At 40.5% G+C, this 19648-nt stretch overlaps 1 protein-coding gene across 16 annotated transcripts in view; it reads right to left on the bottom strand.

Annotated features, from left to right (window-relative positions):
• BNC2 (basonuclin zinc finger protein 2) overlaps positions 1 to 19648 on the bottom strand; it is a 556774-nt gene that overhangs the window by 42214 nt on the left and 494912 nt on the right. The window contains exon 6 of one of the 16 annotated variants that reach the window (XM_075594839.1): positions 4830 to 4897. The exons of the other annotated variants lie outside the window; for them this stretch is intronic. Coding sequence (XP_075450954.1) covers positions 4834 to 4897 — 64 coding nt within the window. The 3' untranslated portion in view covers positions 4830 to 4833. The remainder of the gene's footprint in view (positions 1 to 4829; positions 4898 to 19648) is intronic. 16 annotated transcript variants of the gene reach the window in all.

Genomic DNA, 19648 nt, shown 5'->3' on the forward strand with positions numbered 1-19648 from the left:
TAGGAAGCCCTACATTTGTCAGGACAATTTGAGAGGTGGCTGATCACAAACATTCTTTTTTAATGTCCTACATCAGAGAGGTGGTAAGTACCAATTGGCAGTTAGAGCACCAGTTCGCTCTACTCATCATAAAAAAAACAACGTCTCCTTCCTTTTTAAAGTCCCCTTTCTGCTCTTCTTAGCAATGCCATACACTTTTTTTTTTATATACCCTGTAGTTCAATTCTGGAGATATTAGTTATTGATAATTTGCCTCTGTACAAGATTACAATGGCACCTGTCATTCACATGCATTAAGACAACAGAGATTGCCACGGTAACAAGTAATGTCCGTAAAATAATAAACCGGTGAAAACTCAGCAAAAATAAATAAATGAACATTGTGAAAAATGGAAGGAATAGCACACCGTCAAATATTACAGAATGTTATTTTTGGGTCGGGGGGAGGGAGATTGCTGCTTTAAGTAGCAAATAAATGAGACTGGAAATGAAAAAAACTGCATTTGTATAAACCGACTCGACAGGTGTCTTGGTCTTAGATGACTAATAAACAAAGTCAGAATATAAGCAAATGAGAAAAGAATTCAGCAATTGTATCTGCAGGTACGTTGTAATTACTGGGAAAAAAATGGAACGCTAAGTCACATACTGTATGCTACCATTTTGTAAGAAGCTCGGGAACTCTATTTTATATCAATAGTACTAGAAAGTACTAGAACGCTTGTGATAAACATGATGAAGGGAAACTTACGGCAATTGGAAAAGGATTATTTAAGGACAGTATAAGTAAGACTACATGTAGTGTTTGGAACGGAAATTCAACTGGGAAAAGTTGGATATACTGAAGTCGGGAGAAATACAACTAAAAATACTTTTCTTTATCATTTTAATAAGTTACTGAGTTTCTTTCAGTGATTGAAGTGCGATGCTACTAAGGGATCTGGAGAACCACTATTTTTTTTATTTATAATCTCAGACGACCACTACAGGCATACCCCGGTTTAAGGACACTCACTTTAAGTACACTCGCGAGTAAGTACATATCGCCCAATAGGCAAACGGCAGCTCACGCATGCGCCTGTCGTCACGTCCTGAACAGCAATACCGGCTCCCTACCTGTACCGAAGCTGTGCGCAAGCGGGGAGACTATAGAGCCTGTTACAAATGCGTTATTTATATCAGTTATGCACGTATATGACTATTGCAGTACAGTACATGCATCGATAAGTGGGAAAAAGGTAGTGCTTCACTTTAAGTACATTTTCACTTTACATACATGCTCCAGTCCCATTGCGTATGCTAATGCGGGGTATGCCTGTACTTTTTTTTTTTTTACTGACAAGCTAAGAGTTACACTTTATTTTATTTTAAAATAAATACAATTCTCTTTAAATAGGAAGCCTCTCTCCCTTTGTACTTCTTAAGCGTAATAATTGTCTAAATATTTCTGAAATATGGCTATCATGGCTTTTGCTTAATATTAAATAAATGCAGAATTTTTACAGGTGCTGTAGGGGTACTTTTAAGCCACTTTGACCTCAGAAAGCAAAACGGTTAGGAAATTTGATGAGGTAGATTTAAGAAACTGGCAACAGGATTCTTCTCTGTTTCTCAAATGTAGCAAAGTGAGCCCTCAATTTTAAATCTGAAATAATCCCAAAGAACAGGATCCAGTAGAATGTGCAGGACAAGTTTCACTTTAACTAAGAAAGGTTCCGAATGATGAATGCATAAAACAATTGATTAACAATGTTTACAACAGCATCTGAGCAGTCTGTCATACACCGTAAACCACAACCATACATAAAGACTTCATGCTAACACACCATTACCACACACAACATCTATCCTGCACACCAGTCTTTCCGTGACCAATATCAGCCAGATCTAATGGGAGTAGCGGTTCCATTATTCTGCCCTAACCTAATGATGCACACACTTCTGATTAATGAGATGGTTCCCCTATCAATTTCCTATAGTCACATAACCAATAAGCTATCTGTTATTACATTTTTAATTGCTGGGGACAGCGACAAACAGTCAAAGGCGCAAACTGGAACTGTTTTTTGTTGTTTCATTAATATTTTTGGCATGAATTATTTATTTATTAGAGATAATGAGAACTGAGGATTTTAATTTGTTACCATGTATTTAATTAAATTTATAAAATGCAGTCTTTTGGGTTGAGAGGAAAGTTGACGTCATCATCACAAGATTGCACTTTTCTATTGGTAACTGTAGTGAGGTGGCCATATTGTTTCCCCATGGACAAAACAAAAATCTTTGGGCAAAAAAACGGGAGCCAGAAAGAAGCCCCCACTTTCGATAATGCTGAAAAATATACCTTAGCCCAATTGTCATAAATATACCTGCTTTAAAATGCCAACAGATATAACTCCGTTTCTAAAAAGCGAGAGAGATGGGGCAGAGCAGAAGACTAGTTCGAGACAAAACTTGGCCTAGTAGGGGCAGATGCCTACTCTGTGTGCTACGCAATATGACATTTTGGCAATGAGTACCTCTTGTGTATTATAGTAATGTGTATCATAGTACAGTACTGACCTGCTGAGATTGGCAATGCTCTGCTATAATCTAACGTATGTCAACAACAGATTTAACAAAGCAGCATAGATAGCACTGCTGCCTTAACTCCGATGGCACTGCTGCCCTTAGCTGCCAGAGAGCAATTTAAGGTCATCTTTACTAAGTTGTACTATTCCAAGACACCTTTCAGCATCAGATGACACTTTACACCCCATTCAGCTGAATGGACCATAAGGTATCTTCCGGCGTGTGAACGGCGTCTTGCGGTGGGTTGCACCACTTAGTAAATAGGTCCCTAACTGCATTGCTTTGCCCCCTGGCACCAAAGGGCATTAAAGAGCAGTGAATCAACACTGGCAGTATTGACATGTGAATCTTAAAAGTGGTGCTCTTTCATTCCAACTCACCAAGTCATGGACACTTATGGAGATTTTACTTCAGAAACAGAACTGACCATTCAAACCTTCATGGTAACTAGTACCTCTAGCACTAATTGGTACAGCACATACCTTCATGCTTACTAGGGCAGTGAAAAGATGCTCTACGGTCACTCCTCAGATCAGCTACCAATGGCAGATGCTGAGATAGCATCACACCGGCAAACAAGTCAGAATCAGATAAGAAAGGAGTCAGGTTGCAATGAAAAACCTATATTGGTTGGGAATATGCCAAACAGAGCTATACCCCCACCTCATACCAGCCTAAGAGGGTTCCAATTAAGATATCTGGTTTTTTTTAGAAAACAAATGAAGTGGCTGCGACACGATCAAATATTACAATATTCACTAAGAGTCAGGGATACAGAGCCAGAAAATGGGACTACTTTGCTGCCAAAGGAGAAGAAGACCTGTCCCTTTCAGGACTGATTTGTTATAGAGACATTCAGGAAGTCTCCTGTTAGCAGTTAGATCCAGACAGGGATAGTGCAAATGTTAGTGTTTCTATCACTGACTCCTGTTAGTGCTTAAGGTGCTTGATGAGCTTTAATAGTTGTGCACGGAATAGCTATTTTGGCAGCAATTCTGCTATAATGACGTCTTTGTTACTCACTCAGTTTATTTCTTACTTTTATAACCTGCAATCACGGTAACAGTCCCTAACGTTGAATTTTCTCCATGCTTTTAAATTCTGATAAGTGGTGCCACCGACTTTAATGTAAGACATTTCTATTAACCTATTGTCTTTTTTGCTCAAGTACCCCGAAATCTCACTTATTTGGGTCATGGGACAGCAATGTTTCTGATTATAACTCTGCTCCTAGATAATAATATCCCACACATCCAAAGAAACACAGATCGGGTGAAAATCCTACAAAGATAATAAGCTGCAGGGAGATAATCATCCCTCGTCTAATTGAGCATGCCTATAAAAGTGGCATTAACATAGCAATCTGTACTAGTGAAGGGCTTGGAACAAAAAAATGATAGCAACATCATTCTCAGCATAACACATAACCAGCTAACATGCAACAAACAGCTTAGCTGTCTCGGAAAAGTAGCATTGCAGTTACGGATCCCTTACCCCGTTGAAAATAAACATGCTCCAAGATGCTCCATGTTAAGTAAATCTTAGTATGACTGGGCACTTCCAAAACTCTAACGATCCTTCCCCAAAGAGAAAGTTAAAACATTATTGGGACGCGCTAATAATTATAGCAGATGCCTCCCGTAATGTCGGGCACACCGATTTAATACATGGATTCACGCTTGACAACAAATGCACATATTCAGGCTGCTATTTACTCTAGGAAGGAAGAGATATGGGAGGTTGGAAGTGAAGGAAACGTCACACTATTGCATAAAGCCTGACATTAATTCCCAGTGGAAAAGCCTTATTTTACCTCAAATCTGTATTTCTGCTTTAAAGCAGCTTTGTCACCTATCTGGCCCCTTTTGGCAAATAGTTGTGTAGGCAACCCTGAAAAAGATCATCGTCATCAGTGCTAGTTCAATGCTCACTCATTTCTGGGGAGCTGCTGGGAAATATTTTGTATGGCTCCTGTTGCAGCAAAAACTGCTCTTCAATGAAAAGGTGAATCTTCGGTTCTTATATGTATTTGCTCCCCACCAACCAATAACCCACTTTTTATTAATTTTCTAACTATGTCCACGTAGGTGGCATTGTCAGTCTGATTTATGGTAATGCCAATATATATATATATATATATATTTTGTAGGCAACGCATAAAACTGAAATGTAAGAAAAATAATAATGAAAAAAAAAAAGCTTCACACAATCAACTTAGCACTCATGAATCTTAGATAAAAAAAAAAAAGAATATTTACCCAGTTATATTTCTAATTTTCCCACCGCCCCAATTGCTCCTTCATCCTCTGGGTGCAATCCGGGTGCTCTGCATTAAAAACAAACAGAAACAAACCACACCCATAACTCTGGGGCAGATTCAAAGTGCTTCCAAACAGTCCGTGAGCATAGCAGCGCTGGCCTGCACAAGGGTGCCGCAATCGTGAATGTGCGATTGTACATTCACTCTACAGAGCTGTGACTGTGCGGTGAAACGTAAATCTGCCCCACTATTTCATACATTGCAAAATGTTTACCTAAGCTTTATCAACAAAGTAATAATAGCATGTTATCATGCAAATGACGCGTGTAGGTTATACATGTAATAGTATGGGCGGAATTCATTAAGATTTTTCAAATCAAGTCTGAACGTGGTTTGTGATCCATCTGCCATGTGTTTGCAGATTGTTCTGGCAGCCAAGGGGCAAAGAGGCCTGTGCTCATGAAAATATATATATAATAATATATGAATTATTAATAATAATAATATCAGTATTGTAATGTCACTGAGTAAGAATGTGGAGATGCATCAGAATTGACAATTTTAGGTTTGAGTCCTCATACCTGATAAAAGGAGAGAGCATATAATGGGATCTTTTCAGATGTTTCCATTTTATTAAAGTCTCCCGGTGGCAAAACTGGGGCAAACAACACCAGATTTATAAAAAAAATTCATTAAGGAATCCCATAGAAAGCAATGGGATTTTTTTAATTGAATAAATCTGATGCATTATTACTCTTGATGAACTCCACCCGCAGTTTTAAATAAAAAGTAAACTTTACACTCTGATGTCATGGTTAATAAACGTGATCATATTTATGACATAATCATTCACAAACCGATCTGTGTGTACAGTATTATGTGTTCATTTGGTTTTTAGTGGAAACATTCAGGGCAACTTGTTCTTAAGAAAATGCCAGTCAAAGATGCATTGTTTTAGTAACAGCATGTAATCACATAAAGAACGTAAAAAATAATAACGGGCACCTAATGAAAACATAAGATATAAGGGGTAGAACCTTCCGTGGCAAATTAGAGGAGAGAAAGCCAGTCGTTTAAATCGCTTTCAATATGAAACAAATCACTCACGCTGGTCACGGAGACAGCTCCCTCATCACTCAAATTATACACTTGAAGATAAGCTCCCACCAAGCTCTATTGGGGTTTGACTAATTTACTGCACAGATACTGCATGTCTGTTGTAATAACAGGTAGGCTGCATTGGGGTTGACCATTTATCAGAATTAGACTTCCTTGCTCAATGCACAGTGAGTTATGCTGCCTACTCTGCTGCTCTTTCTCCGAGCCCTCCCTTGCCTCTTGGGAGCCCCTAATGTGGCAGGCCAGCAAAATTGACTGTCTTGTCTTGTCAACAAGGGGGGGAATTCTCAAGAGAAACCATTAACTCTGCAGAGGAAGCAATGTATTAATGTGCCTGTCCCTGGAATGTTAATCATCTTTTAGCCGCCCCCCCTTTGTGCTGTGATGGGAACAAAATCACCAAAAATGTCCTACATTCTCTTTTATTTAAAACTATTTTGCCGCTAAAACCCTTTTGCCGTCGGTGGTGTTGGTGGGGGGACAAAGGGGAGCATATAAGGGTTATAACAAAAGCAAAAAACTATGCACTTACAATACTGTATTCAATGGTTAAAGGATTTTTATTCCTAACCCTTTTGGTGCAGCACCACAGGGGTTAAAAGCAAAATCTATACAGGTTTACGGTTTTCCCTTTTACATAATTTGATAAAAGACCATACGCTGAGCCTCAGGGAGGCTTTCTTTATCAAAACCAATAATTACCTTTTAAACCATTGCAAACCAATGCAAATATTTCATGTGTTTCAACCCAATTTCCCATAAATAGTAATGTTGTCGTCTTTAGCGCACAGGCTCCTTTAGACAGACTATTTCCATTCATTTAGGGTTGCCAAGTGTCCCACATTTAGTGAGACTGCCCCAATATAGACAATATCACAGCTCAAATTGTTTGGGCCAGCAAAATGTCTCACATTTGGGGACAACATAACTCACCTGAGATTCATGATGGTCTATATTAAAATATGTGGGGGGAAAAGTCTACATTTCCTACTAAGAATCCAGGGATCACGCCTGCTGTCAGTCAGTAAACTTTCCTATCTCTAAAAGGCATATGAGTTAAGCGTTACTACCATTTACTGAAATTGTGCTTACACCTTCAGGGTAAGTTTGAAGAAAGGGTGTTAGACGTCATGAGCTAGGGATGTCTAAAATGGCAAACCGGGCAAGGGTGCAGGTTACAATACAAACTTCTTAAGACTTAGACAGGACTCAGAAGAAATCATTGTACGTTTTTGTCGTATATCTTTAAAAGGATGCTGTGTACAGTATCACACTCAGTTTGGCAGTAAAAGTGATTCCAAAAAAAGCATTTGAATACTTGGTCTCAGAGAATCACTATGTCCAGCTATTCTGTCCCAATGTTAGACTGCGGGTATAAGCTGGTGATTTGTGATGCATTTGTATGGATGAAACTTGGAACCCAATCTGCATAAAGGCCTACTCTTATTGTCCCTTATACACCAAATATCTCCACAATATTACGTGGTGTAAATATTCCTGTCAAACTGTTCAGTTTCAAACACAAGAAGTTGAATTGAATGGAGTTCCTGACATTTGCAAGGCAGCAGCACTAAGAAAATAAGTTTGGTGAGATCCAGTATTACTGACTGAAAGTATCTCAACCGGGAAAGATACTGTACGTTAAAGCTGCGATCCACCCTGCTCCCGTTTTCTCCCCTTACCTAAACCTCAAGGATCCCAGGAAGTGATCGGTGGACCACTGTCGTCTGGGCACACTTCGGTTCCTGTGATATGAGCATTTTTGTAAACCCCGGCAACCAATCCCCCAGCCCCCATTAAATACTAAAAATGAAAATCCCTTTATACTGGGAGTCTAGGGTCCCCGGAGGTCGGAAGGATCACGGATCATAATTAAATATTATTTATAGGGGATTGCTGCTTTAAGATGAGCACCTTAATTTCATGTTATGGTTGGCAATATAGAGTAACAGACAAAGTGCAAGTGACTTACTCTAAAGTGAGGCAGAGGACATGCTCTAGTCTACATTGTCTGAGAGCGACTAGGACTTTAGATAAAAGAGTTAAACAAATCCTTCCAAAAGTGTGAGGCCCGGCATGATAATGAAGAGCGGCTTGTTCTTTAAATCTATAGGGATATGTCCTATCCCTGAATGGTAAACAAATGGCGATATGCTAGTTAGACAGGATGACACATATGTTAAAGTCAAACAGATGGGGTTGTTCACTCTGCTTTACAACTTTCTAAATGTTACAGCCCTGAAGATGTTAGTGAGAATTAGAGAACGGGTGGCAGAAACCAACATGTATTTTACATGTTAAGTCTAGAGCAGGATTTAAATGAGAATTTATCGGCACTGAGAAATGTGTATAAAAATAAGATTAAGGCAGGACGAGATCCAGGGTCTTTTTTGACAGCTCTGTATGAATGATTGTGTTAAATGAAAAATTAACACTGTGAGAGGATTTTCAGTAGACGTACTGACTTTATTCAGACAGTATGACAGGCTGACCGTTTTGAAATGTTGAAAAAAGTGATTATCTGTTTTATACCTCTGGAGTGTGTAATAGTCATAGTAATAGAGGGAAAATTACAGGTTACATCTTACCTTATGCACAAATGTCTATGATATGGGTCAGGTTGTATATTATTTGCAACTAATATCCATTAAAGGTCTACAGATTCCCACCAATGAAATCAACATACTGCCCTATTTTATATACATATATCTATATATATATATATAGATATATATATATATCCGGGCGAGTGGATTTAACACTGTTATTGGCCCAAGGAGCACACGTGTTTTTTTTTTTAATTTTCCCTGCTCGCGCTGCTGTTTAATTTTCCCCGCTCGCGCTGGAGGAAAAAAAAAAAAAGCCAGAGGCGGGTTCATGATGCTGCAGGAGCTTACCCCGCCTCCAGCTCCTTGAGCAGTGCCCTCCCTCCTCCCCTGCCTCTCTGAGCACGTTTCTCCTCCCCGTAGCAGCCAGAGAGTGCCTCCGCAGGCCCCCGCATATCCCCAATGGCCCCAACATACCTCCCAATGCCCCCCGCTTACCCCCGCAGGCCCCCAATGGTCGCCGCATACCAGCAATTGCCGCCGCAAGCCCCCACATACCCCCATTGGCGGCCGTATGCCCCCGCTGGCCCCCTCAAACCTCCGATGTCTCCCGCAAGCCGCCGAAGGCCCCCTCAAACATCCGATGTCTCCCGCAAGCTCCCGATGTCGCTCGCAGCCCCCGACTACAACATACCTCCGATGATGAGCTGGACTCCCGGAGCCGTTTCTGGTAGTGTGTGTCTGTCAGAGTGTGTGTGTGTCTGTCAGTGTGTGTATGTGTCTGTCAGTGTGTGTGTGTGTGTGTGTGTGTGGCCCCCTCATATCCCCAATGGCCCCCGCATATCCCCAATGGCGCCCGCATACCTCCCAATGCCCCCCGTTTACTCCTGCAGGCCCCCACATACCCCCAATGGTCACCGCTAACCCCCAATTGCCGCCGCAGGCCCCCGCATAACCCCATTGGCCGCCATATGCCCCCGCTGGCCCCCTCAAACCTCCGATGTCTCCCGCAAGGTCCCGATGTCGCCCGCAGCCCCCGACTACAACATACCTCCGATGATGAGCGGGACTCCCGGCGCCGTTTCTGGTAGTGTGTGTGTCTGTCAGAGTGTGTGTGTGTCTGTCAGTGTGTGTGTCTGTCTGTCAGAGTGTGTGTGTGTGTGTGTGTGTGTCTGTCTGTCAGTGTGTGTATGTGTCTGTCAGAGAGAGTGTGTGTGTGTGTGTGTGTGTGTGGGTGCGTGTGTCTGTCAGAGTGTGTGGGTGTGTGTGTGTGAGTGTGTGTGTGTGTGAGTGTTTGTATGTGTCTGTCAGAGTGTATGTGCCTATCAGTGTGTGTGTGTGTGTGTGTGTGTCTGTCAGAGTGTGTGTGTGTGAGTGTGTGTATGTGTCTGTCAGAGTGTGTGTGTGTGTGTGTGTCTGTCAGTGTGTGAGAGTGTGTGTGTGAGTAGGATGACTGACTGGGTCTCTCTCTCCCACCATCTGTGTGTGTGTGTGTCGCTCTCTCTGTGTGTGTCTCGCTCTCTCTGTGTGTGTGTGTCGCTCTCTCTCTCTGTGTGTGTCGCGCTCTCTGTGTGTGTGTGTCTCTCTCTCTCTGTGTGTGTGTCGCTCTCTCTCTCTCTGTCGCTCTCTCTCTCTGTGTGTCGCACTCTCTCTGTCGCTCTCTCTGTGTCACTTTCTCTCTCTCACCCACTCTCTCTCTCTCTCTCTCTCTCTCTCTCTCTCACACTGTCTCACACTCTGGACCTGGATATCTTACTTACCCTATATATCTTAACTGCCCTATACCTACACCGAAATAACCTATACTGCTTACTTCCAGATCTGACTCAAGCTTCACACAGGAGACATCGGAATCCCCCCTAACCCAGAAGACAGGTAAGAAACACCTCACCTCCAACATATAACATTGCGGGTATGAGGTACCTGGACTGCGGATCAGGTAAGATCACACATACACACACACATACATACACACACACACACACACGTAACAAGGACTAATTGTAGCATAATGTAATACAATAAATAAACTTATGTCAAAATCTAATGTTGTTCTTACTAGGAATTTATTCAATTTATTTCATTTGATTTTTTTAAAGCGGGGCGGGACTAGGGCAGGGTTGGGGGCGGGACTAGGTGGCGAGTAGATTTTTTGTTCGGCGAGTAGATTTTTGGGTGATTTGTCGACCACTGTGTATATATATATATATATATATATATATATATATATAAATATATTTTTTTTTTTTAAAGAACACTTGTGAGCACATTCACATGTCTTAGACATGTCTGCAACCCTGCCCTTCACCATTATCACCTAGCATACAGTGCTTCCACTGCAGCAAGGAACACTGACACGGTGTGCTCATCTGCATGTCATTTCCCAAAATCCCTTGCTGCAGTGGAAGCACTGTATGCTAGGTGATAATGGTGAAGGGCAGGGTTGCAGACCTGTCTAAGGCTACGCTTATAGTGCCGGCGATGGCGACACGACGGTCAGGCGACGGTCGCTGGAAAATGAAATAGAGGTGACTTCCAGCGATTGTGACCAATCCATCACTCCGCGCTTACTATAAGCGCACGCGACGGCGGCAATGCATTTGTTTTGACGCAACGTTGCGTCGCTGTCGCCGGCACTAGAAGCGCAGCCTAAGACATGTGAATGTGCTCACAAGTAATCTTTTTATTTGCTATATGCTATACGGTGGAGGTTTCTTGTCGCCTTTTTTCACCCATCATAACTTAAAATGTGTATGGTATATATATTTCATTTCTACAGTCGTACAAGTCTACTGATAGAACCAAAACACATCGTAAGATCCAGTCAAAAATGTGTTTTCCCCAAAATCACTCCCCCCTCCCCCACAACTGCTAAACACCAGTAGAGGATCCTTTATGGCGGTGGATTGAGTTTGCTGTTGATTATTTATATACATAAAACAACCCTTCAATACAAGAGGATGTGTTTGGAAGTTACGTCACGTAAAAGGCCTTAAAGTTATTTAATTGTCAATTGCCATTTCATGGGTTCAAGTCCTACAACTGCCAATGTAACACCTAATGTGGGGCATGTCCGTCAAAACTACTAAAACAACAAATTAGTCCAATACATGTGACATAATATATATTTTTAGGCACAAATAAACTGCAAAAGTGATAAACTCCATGGGGGTTACTCAATCAGGAAACTACTCTGGATTTGAATGGAAATTCCTTATGTTAGCACCACCTGGATTATCCATTACTGATTTTTTTTTTAAATTACGGTCAAGTAGTAATGATGTTTCTTGTTGCTTTGGTGATGAAGAAAACTCTGGTACAATATTGCACCTGTATATACTGGTATTCCGAATCTTTTTACTTTGGTTGTGCAGAAGCATGAAGTGTCAGTGTACAGTGCTTGGGTTTACTTGTGAATCCTTTCCTGAGTTTAGTATCTGGGTTTACAATTCTAGTAACACTGCAACCCCAAGCCTGCCCTTTTCCTTTCCATTGACAAAATATATTTCAGCTAATTTTACACAATGACACCTTCCTTTACTTGGTGGGAAAAAAAAGAATAGTGTAGAGCAAGAAGATAGACATAGGTGGGCCTAAATAATATTGGTCCATTCAAGTAAAAGGGATTCAGATTCACTATAGCTGGTATTCACTACGGATGCGATAAAGGATATTGGAACTCGACCCCGTGATAACGGCAAATTACGTAAATGTCCATTGAAGCAGGATCGAGCTCCAATATCCCTTAGTGTTTCTCCCTTCATAACAAGGTCTTTAGACGTAGAGATTTTTGGGGTAAATTCTATATACTCTGAAATGGCCATCGCGGCTGTTTTCTGCTGAAAGTTACCATGGACGTCAATGGGTACTTTTGTTTGAAAACAGCACTAAGGGCTGCTTCAGATCATTTAGAATTTTCCGCTTTGTCAGCTGCAGAGAGCAAGACAACATATTCTTATCCCCCAAGAAGCCTATTTATTGTCATTAACATGTATTGGCAAAAAGCTGATAAGATTGTGGGTGGGGTGGGGGATACAGATACTGAAACTATTACACAATTTGTATAAAGTGGGCCCAAAAACCCGCATCCAAGCATTAAATATACAGTATATTCAGAAGTACCCTGGAAAAGCAGACAGTGCTTCAGTTCCGAGTACAGTATATTGTGTTATCTGCTCCACTAACGTTTCCTGCCTCATCTAGACAAAATGTCATTGCTATGAAATGTAGCTTAATGATGCCTGATATGCCATGGAATGTTTCGTAGATTTGCCAGGTGTCCCGTATTGAACAGGAGTGTCCTGTATTTGGACACTCTGTCCAGTAAAAAATGAGAGGTAATACTGGGCATGTATGTGTCGGTATTACCTCTCTGGACATAGTGACCTGATCGGCTTTGGGGCCGCAGGATTTCACCGAGCAGGGCTGCTGCTGCTAAGAGGCTGGGCAGCTTCCTCCATCCTGATTGGCTGCATTACCCAGCAGCAGCCAATCAGGAGGTGGTGTCAGGAACCTTGAGGTTGGGCCAAGGAGAGGAGAAAACAGCATGGAGAGGTGTGTGTGTCTCTTGAGCGTGTCACACCTTTCACCCTTGTGCCCATTATTTTTGGAAAAGCTATTTTGTTTTCTGCTTTATGTTAGTGCAGCCTCTCTGCTGCATTATTCTGCTATAAGCAAACTCTCAGCGGTGCCGGTGCAGACACTTTTTAACATATGTATTACTACAAGATATTATTAGTTCTAAACTCTTTAGGGCTTGTACATAGTAGTCACGCGCGCCTGCACCACAGCCGATCCGGGGCCTGTAGGGTCTGGAGGAGGAGACCAAGAGCAGCTCCAATTCTATGTTTATGGGCGTGGCCGTAAAGTCACATGAGCAGTTCGCCCTCATTGGCTGAACCGAGGACACGTGACCCAGCCGTCGCGAGACAAAATCAAAAGATTGGCCGCGGACTTACCCGCACATGGAGAGCCACAGAAAGCATGAGTTCATTTAGCTGCCCAAGGAAGGTTTCGCAGAGTGAAAGATAGGAGAAGGAGCGGCTCGCTGAGTAAAAGACACTCACTGATAACAAGGACACGGACACAATCAGGGGAGCCTGGTTCAAATCCTGGTATCCACCTAGTGACCTTGGGCAAGTTACTTTATCTCTCTGTGCCTCAGGCACCAAAATTATAGCTTGTAAACTCATCTGGGCAGGGACCTGTGCCTGTAACATTCCTATGTGCTGCATACCGCGCACTATACTGTAATTGTAAAACGCTTTGACTATAATTGGGAGAAAAGCGCTGTATTACATAAAGTTATTATTTATTATTAACATCTGTCTCTGTCGCTTGTATATCAGATATTGAGTAACCACTGGTTCCTGACCAACAAAGAACATTTCAATAAAGGCCTTTCGTGGGTTTAACGCCTGCGAACTCCCGGAACAGGCAGAGTACTCACACTTTTCCGCGGAGGGACAGAACAGCTGAAATATAATTAACCTTCCTTGCTCAATACACAAAATGCCCTGAACGCGGGGGCCCAACAGTCTATTAAGGAACATCTAAATGGCCAGAAGGAAGAAGCAAAAAAAAAAAAAAAAACGCGGTCCAAAAAGTTGGCGGCTGTCATATTTTGGGGATTATGATTAATAACACTAATAATGTGGATGATTACTGATATGTGCATCTCCTGCAGTTTATCATATTACACTGCCTGCCTACGTCCACAATAAACATGCTATCATTTACCTCTTTATTGAAGGCAGTGTTCCTCCGAAAGGAACGCTTTCTAATTACTTGGTAATGTTTTATGTCTTAAACATTTTGCAGCTCTGGACCCTGCCAACTGCTTCGTGTCTTGCTGTTGATTAATGGCATTGTGTTTCATCAAAATGTAGAAACCTAGCGCAGGCATTGCCAAAGCGCTAACGAACTCCAGGACTCCAACCACACCTGGAGGATATGCCATTAACCCCTATTTTGCCAGAGTGGCCTGCAAAGTGGAAAGGATTTGAAAAGAGAAAGAAATATGGGACTGGGCATAAAAGAAAAAGAATAATTTATGTTTACCAGATGTGCATATGTAACTGAAAGAGACATTTTATGTTATGGCAATTTTTTTTAAAGGATATATATATATATATCCTGAAACACTGATTGCGAGTACATAGCCTAAAATTATACATGGAAATATTCAATGCCTCAAGAGGGATTTATCAACTGTATACTGTAAAACTGAATCATTCGTTCCATGATCTCAAATCTGGATTTGGATGGCGTTGCCTTTACAAGACGCCCATTTTTAACCGGCGTGGTATTGTAAAGCAGAGATGTTTATGAATGACTATTCAGTAATTATAAAGTGGAAATAACTTATGGAAGTGATTTTCTTCATGTTTGTAAGAATGAAAGGGTCTTTAAGATGTCAAACATGCCTTTCTATTCAGGCCTTTTATGTCCAATCACTCATCCTATTTTAGTAGGTTTAAAAAAATAAAATAAAAAAAAAGAAGTAAAAATAAAAAGAATTATTTGCCAGGACAAATACATACATTTTTTTAATGTGGATTTTTATGGCCCTGTCATACAAACCGTTCACCGTTGAAGTTAAGTGTTTTTTTAATACCATTACTGAACTGCTGAAATGGATGCTAATATAGCTTGGAGTGCTAATGTCAAGTCCTGGCAATAAAAAAGACAGACTGCTGAATGAAATAATATCAAGTAAAAAATAGAACAAAAGTGCTCTTTCTCATCTCCCCTCTGTGCAGCTTTTCAGTGGATCTGTGTCTGACTGAAACCACTGCCTCAAAGTTTGTAAAAGACAATTATAAGTGAGATGACCCATTAGTGCCCCCTGTGTGACAGAATGGAAAGTGCGGACAGAATTAGCCGACAGAATTAGCGCTGGTGTTACGTGGGAGCACAAAACGTCAGCAATCTTATATATAAGGGACTTGCTTTCTTCTTTGATTCATTAATCGCTTTGTTTTTCATAAACAGCTAAAGTGTATCAACTATGTCTTCACTTTAGTTAAAGGGCACGTTTTCTACTTTTTTACCTGTTCAGGTTCCTTTTTTTTGTGTTTTTGTCTGCTCTCTGCTTGCATCTTTACTTCATAAGGCCAGATGCAACCCTGAGGGACTCTTCAATATGCCCTCCACATTTGTGCCATGATGGTGGAAATAACGAGTGAGAACATTGCAAAATAAAGTAATGGAGGACACAGGGAGAACAAAGAGGCTGAAAGTGGGGGTGTACTGAACATTATTATTGTTATTTTAATTTGCATGCACACAACTAAGTCAACACTTGGATGGCAAGTGGCACTGCTGGGGAACACATTGACAGATCACTCTCTGGACTCCCTGTACTAGGTCATGATGGTCAGTAATACAGATGACTGACTGCATAGAACGTGAAATCCCAATTTGATCTGATAATTAGGGTCCAACAACTAATGTACATTTAGACCATTGGAGGTCAATGCAGACTAATACAATAATTAAAATAAAAATAGGAGTTGGCTTTCGGGGGGGAAAAAGCTCTCTACTGTACATTGAACAATGAAGCAATATCACTGCAAAAGATAATGGCACATAATGCCACAAAAATGTGTTGCAACATTTTGGAAGATTAAGAAAACTGCAGAGTTAAGCATTGGCAGTGCTGTTTTATCATGTGATGGAAAACAATCTCACAACTAATTTAAAAAAAAGAAAGAATACATTTTGCATACATTTATTCGTACTTGTTTTATTGACCTTAGTTGAACTAGTTCTGTGTTTGTTAATGCTGGTCAAAAGTGAGTTGAATCAATCAGTTGTTTGTAGAGTTTTTCTATATTGTGCATATATATATTTGCATGCACAATATAGAAAAACTCTACAAACAACTGATTGATTCAACTCACTTTTGACCAGCATTAACAAACACAGAACTAGTTCAACTAAGGTCAATAAAACAAGTACAAATAAATGTATGCACAATGTATTCTTTCTTTTTTTTAAATTAGTTGTGAGATTATTTTCCATCATATATATACACACACACACATACATACACACATTATACATACACACACATACATACAGACAGATGCAACAGGCTTCATTGTTTCCCCAGCTAACACAACACACCACATTGTAACACAGAATATAGAGTTTTCACAGGATTCAATGACAATGTTGGTGGAAGCACAACACATCCCCATCATAACACAGCAAAAAGGAACAATGAAGCCCGATACAGCTTATTTATACAACACACACAGAACTAATAAAGAAGTATCAGCAATGTCTTTGAAATGTTACAACATGTGTGTATACAGTAAACACACACACACACACACACACACACACACACACACACACACACACACACACACACACACACACACACACACACACACACACACACACACACACACACACACACACACACACACACACAATATATAATTTTATATATATATATATATATATATATATATATATATATATATACACACACATACATATAAATATATTCATACACACACATTTCTAGAAGTTATAATTGGCAAATACAAATATTATTTAAAGTATTTTTTAATTACTGATTCAGAATGACTTCTATGTATGGGGTTGGGAAGGTTTACTTTTCATTAATAAGGCCCTGTGTGCCTATCAGTGGAACAAGACCACCAGAACATGCATCAGCAGTCTCTGCAAAGTTATCCCAACAAGTTCTAAGGAGGAAGAGGGCAGGAGTGCTCTGCTTTGTACAGCAGGTGCTAACAGGAGGCAGGTAGCATGCTTCTCACACCATCACCTCTGCTGCTAATGTATGCAGTGGCTCATCCGAGGTATGTCATGCTAATTTATTCCTGCACACCTGTAGTAGACAAAGAGTCAGGTAACCAGGCAGCACGCAGAAGAACGCGTCTGTCTCTTGGGTGCTAGTACCACGCTCAGAAGACATCAAGCGTTTTTAATAAGATGACTGCAGATGTCAGGAGCTATGGCAATCAAGGTGTTTGCCTTCTCAAATCTGGCCTTGTTGTGTCAACAATCACATGGCAGCATCGCACTTGGCAAAGGGAAGGGCCTCATCATTATTTATACATCTAATCCCTCCCCACCCCCCTCCCAAAGATAAATATTATTTACTTTCTTTCAAATGTATTCACAGATCTGAATTCACGTTACAACCTGGTTCACATAGGAGCAAAATCAGTTCTGCCTTGGACAAAAAGTGAACTGTGCACATATAATATATAATAGGTTCAATGCAGCTGATTCACACCTTTTTATTAAAACCACAAAAAAAAACCCCCAACAAAATATGTATTTTTTTAAACCGTTTTCTAAACTAATAACTTTCCAGGCCAAAAAAAAATCTTTGCAGGGGTTTTTACAATCTTTATCTATTCATTTTTTTGTTGCAAGACTGTTGGCCAGTCATCAAAACGAGAGGGGAGTTGCTATTTGTTTGCCCATTGTTTATAGAGTAATTATGGAGCCATCGTTAGTCAGACAGATGAACATTTGTAGCTGATATGCTTGAATTCACCGGCCTCCGAGAAAAAGGATATACTTTTCATATTCAACAGGATGTAAATACGCAAGTCAAACAGTCAATGACTGAATGTTTAGAAGAAAGTCTTTACACTAAGGGGTTAATTCAACATAGCCCAAAGCCACCATGTGGGCCTTAGTGGCTAAAAGGTATTTGTTGACTTCAGCTGGAGTTTTCGGCTCAATGGCTGTTTCAGATTATATTGAATTACCCCCTAAATTGTTTAAAAAAAAAAAAAAGTTTGACCTGTCCATTTAAATAAGAGCAACATGCTCACTTTTAACATAACAATCTCCCTGTGCTTTTTACTAATATTTCCTAATCCTATTATTTGTTGCCATTTCCTTTCCCATCGTAACGATTAAATCCCCCGTAATTATCATTATGGTACCGGAGTTAAGTGACAGATGATGCAAACATTATTACCCCTGTTAACATGAAATAACATACCAAATACAGTAATTAGGTACTGTCATTCGATAATTAGGTAAATAACGTTTGAGTTATCTCCTTAACCATTGTTTCCAATAGTAGGACTGTTAAATAACGGGAGCGGTAACTTATGCTGCATCCATAGAGGTCTATTAATATTGCTAGGGTTTCTAGGCTTCCTACTACAAACTCAATCATCTTTACAATAGATGTGCCCATTTTCTTTAGATTCTATATTAATAAGATTAATAACAATTTCGTTCTGTTATTGGGGATTCGAAAATGTCAAAAACAATTCTAGCAAGTGTTTCCTTCTGAGGACCCCAAAATAATGGCACTTTGTCTGGGGGGATGAAGGCAGGGTCCTTCTCTATACACAAATAGGAGTAGAAAAAGGAAGTCAACACCCCCCCCCCCCCCACCCCGCCCCCTTGTGCTCCATCTTGTTCATAAAGTAACTTTGAAAAAGTATTTTTTAAATATATAAAGGTAGTTTCCAAAAAGAGAAAACCTGCAAAAGGGCATAAATACAAAAGCTCTGAAGCTTCAAGGGTGCTATTGCCCATAGGTGTGGCCACACCATTAGATACAAAACAGGAACAACCGAAGGGTGGAAGAGGGTGCAGGACACCGCTAAAAAGACTCACGGTCTGAAGATCCCTTCACAGAGGATAAACCAAATGGTCGGTTCTTTCTTAGTTAGAACCCCCATTTTAGATGTCAGGACATGATGCAGAAACCAAATTAATTGAGGAAAGGCCATGTGTAGCCAGAAACGTTGTATTTTCTGCATGATGTCCTGAAAAGTAAAATGGGGATTTAAACGAAGAAAGAACTGACTTTGTGCTTATCCTCTATGAAGCAATCTTCAGACTGTGAGCCTTTTGAGTGGTGTGTTTTCCCTCTCCAACTTCGGTTATTCCCTGTCTAGTTTCTGCAATACGGCAATTGCCTTGGTTACATTTTCAATGGCATTTTCTCCAAAGCAGAAAACGACTTGCGTTTCCTTAAAAACGATTTTTTACAACTAATAATTGTATAGGATGAGTGTTAAAATATACAGACGCAATCCTGCAAACTGGCCATGTACTACTACACAGTAGAAATACTGCAAGATACCTTACAGCCCATTCAAGGAAATGGGTTATAAGGTGTCTTCCAGCTCACAGA

The sequence above is a fragment of the Ascaphus truei genome, chromosome 1 (assembly GCF_040206685.1).
Source record: "Ascaphus truei isolate aAscTru1 chromosome 1, aAscTru1.hap1, whole genome shotgun sequence".
NCBI classification, from domain to species: domain Eukaryota; kingdom Metazoa; phylum Chordata; class Amphibia; order Anura; family Ascaphidae; genus Ascaphus; species Ascaphus truei.